Here is a 1,305-nt window from a genome sequence, read left to right as displayed (position 1 = left end):
TCTCAGCTCTTCTTCTTGTGTCCTCTATCCACCAATGAAAACCCTGTAAAGCGTCTGTTTGTCTCCAGGCAAAGAAAGCTGTTTTGAGCGTATAGTCTCCCGCTTTGGCACTAACATTACATATGTTGTGGTTGGCGATGGGAAGGACGAAGAGCATGCGGCCGGCCAGGTAAACACTCACCTGCGACCTCTGACCCTCTGACCATGTGACCTCCTTCCTGTGTATTTGTTCTCTGCAGGAAAAGAGAGTTGCTTTGAGCGCATAATGCAAAGGTTTGGCAGGAAAGTAGTGTATGTTGTAATTGGTGACGGTGTGGAAGAGGAGCAGGCGGCCAAAAAGGTAAAGGACCGCCACGCCACCGTGACCCCGCCTCCTCCGCAGTGTGAGCTCTGATTGGACCAAGCCTGCCTTTCTTTGCTGTAGCATTTTGTGTTGGTTTTTACTTTCTCTGCTTTGTTTTCTTGTTTGTGGAGCGACGGGAGACGCCTTCAACCGGAACATAGTTATGATCTAAATTATTCACATCAGAACCCGAGCGGCACCACATGAACCCTCTGAACCCCAACACCCACCAGCAGGTTCCAAAGTCACGTTTTCTGTTTAAAAAACCGTCAAAATGAGCCCAGATATCAGCTAGAGAGTGTAAAACAGAAAGAATAATCAGATGTTTAACTTTCTGACGGTCCTTGAACAACTCTAAGATCCAATCTGAGCTCAGAATCAGGATTTCTCCTTAAAATCACTTCATTCTACATTCAAAAGAAAGTGTTTCCTCTAACTAGGGTCTGTAAAACAAATGAACATTCTGCTCTTCCTCGTGCAAACACGAAGCCACGACAGACTCAGCTGTGGCCGACAGCACTTTTCAGCTGTGCATGGAAACGGGAAAGCAGTGAAATCTGTGTTGATTCCAGGTGGCAGCAGGTCGTCGACGCTGTGCACAGTTAAAGGTGAAAGGATGGTAGAGGCTGCACAAAGCAAAGCAGAAAAAACATCCAGTACGTGGAGAGACAGCGACACTAAACAAGAACAACAACACGCTAATGACAGAAGCAAGACGAACAACTGACCACACATCATGAGACGGCAACAACCCGTCCTGAACGTGACAAGAACCTGAAAAAGTCCAGAAGAGGCAGATAAAATCAGGTCATGGAAACATATCTACAATCACTAATTAAAGCCGCAAGTGGCGATGGACGGGTCCTCGCCCTACGCTTGTCGGCCTTCGCGCACGGCGGGGTGTGGGGCAAACCTGCTCCGGGCGGGACTGTGATCCGGCATGTCGAGTTTGGGGCAGATCG

At 48.4% G+C, this 1,305-nt stretch overlaps 1 protein-coding gene across 2 annotated transcripts in view; it reads left to right on the top strand.

Annotated features, from left to right (window-relative positions):
• The window catches only part of LOC103374328 (eyes absent homolog 4-like), a 13,910-nt gene extending 12,817 nt beyond the window's left edge, over positions 1-1,093 (top strand). The window contains exon 11 of one of the 2 annotated variants that reach the window (XM_008304404.1): positions 240-1,093. In XM_008304404.1, coding sequence (XP_008302626.1) covers positions 240-394 — 155 coding nt within the window. In that variant the 3' untranslated portion in view covers positions 395-1,093. Of the gene's footprint in view, positions 1-68 lie in introns of both variants that reach the window. The other variant, XM_008304405.1, reaches the window with a different exon arrangement.
• The last annotated feature ends 212 nt before the right edge of the window (positions 1,094-1,305 follow it).

This window comes from Stegastes partitus, unplaced genomic scaffold (genome assembly GCF_000690725.1).
Source record: "Stegastes partitus isolate 25-593 unplaced genomic scaffold, Stegastes_partitus-1.0.2 Scaffold2212, whole genome shotgun sequence".
Lineage (NCBI taxonomy): Eukaryota > Metazoa > Chordata > Actinopteri > Pomacentridae > Stegastes > Stegastes partitus.
Note: the sequence above shows the minus strand (reverse complement) of the source record. Positions and strands in the feature narration are given on the sequence as shown.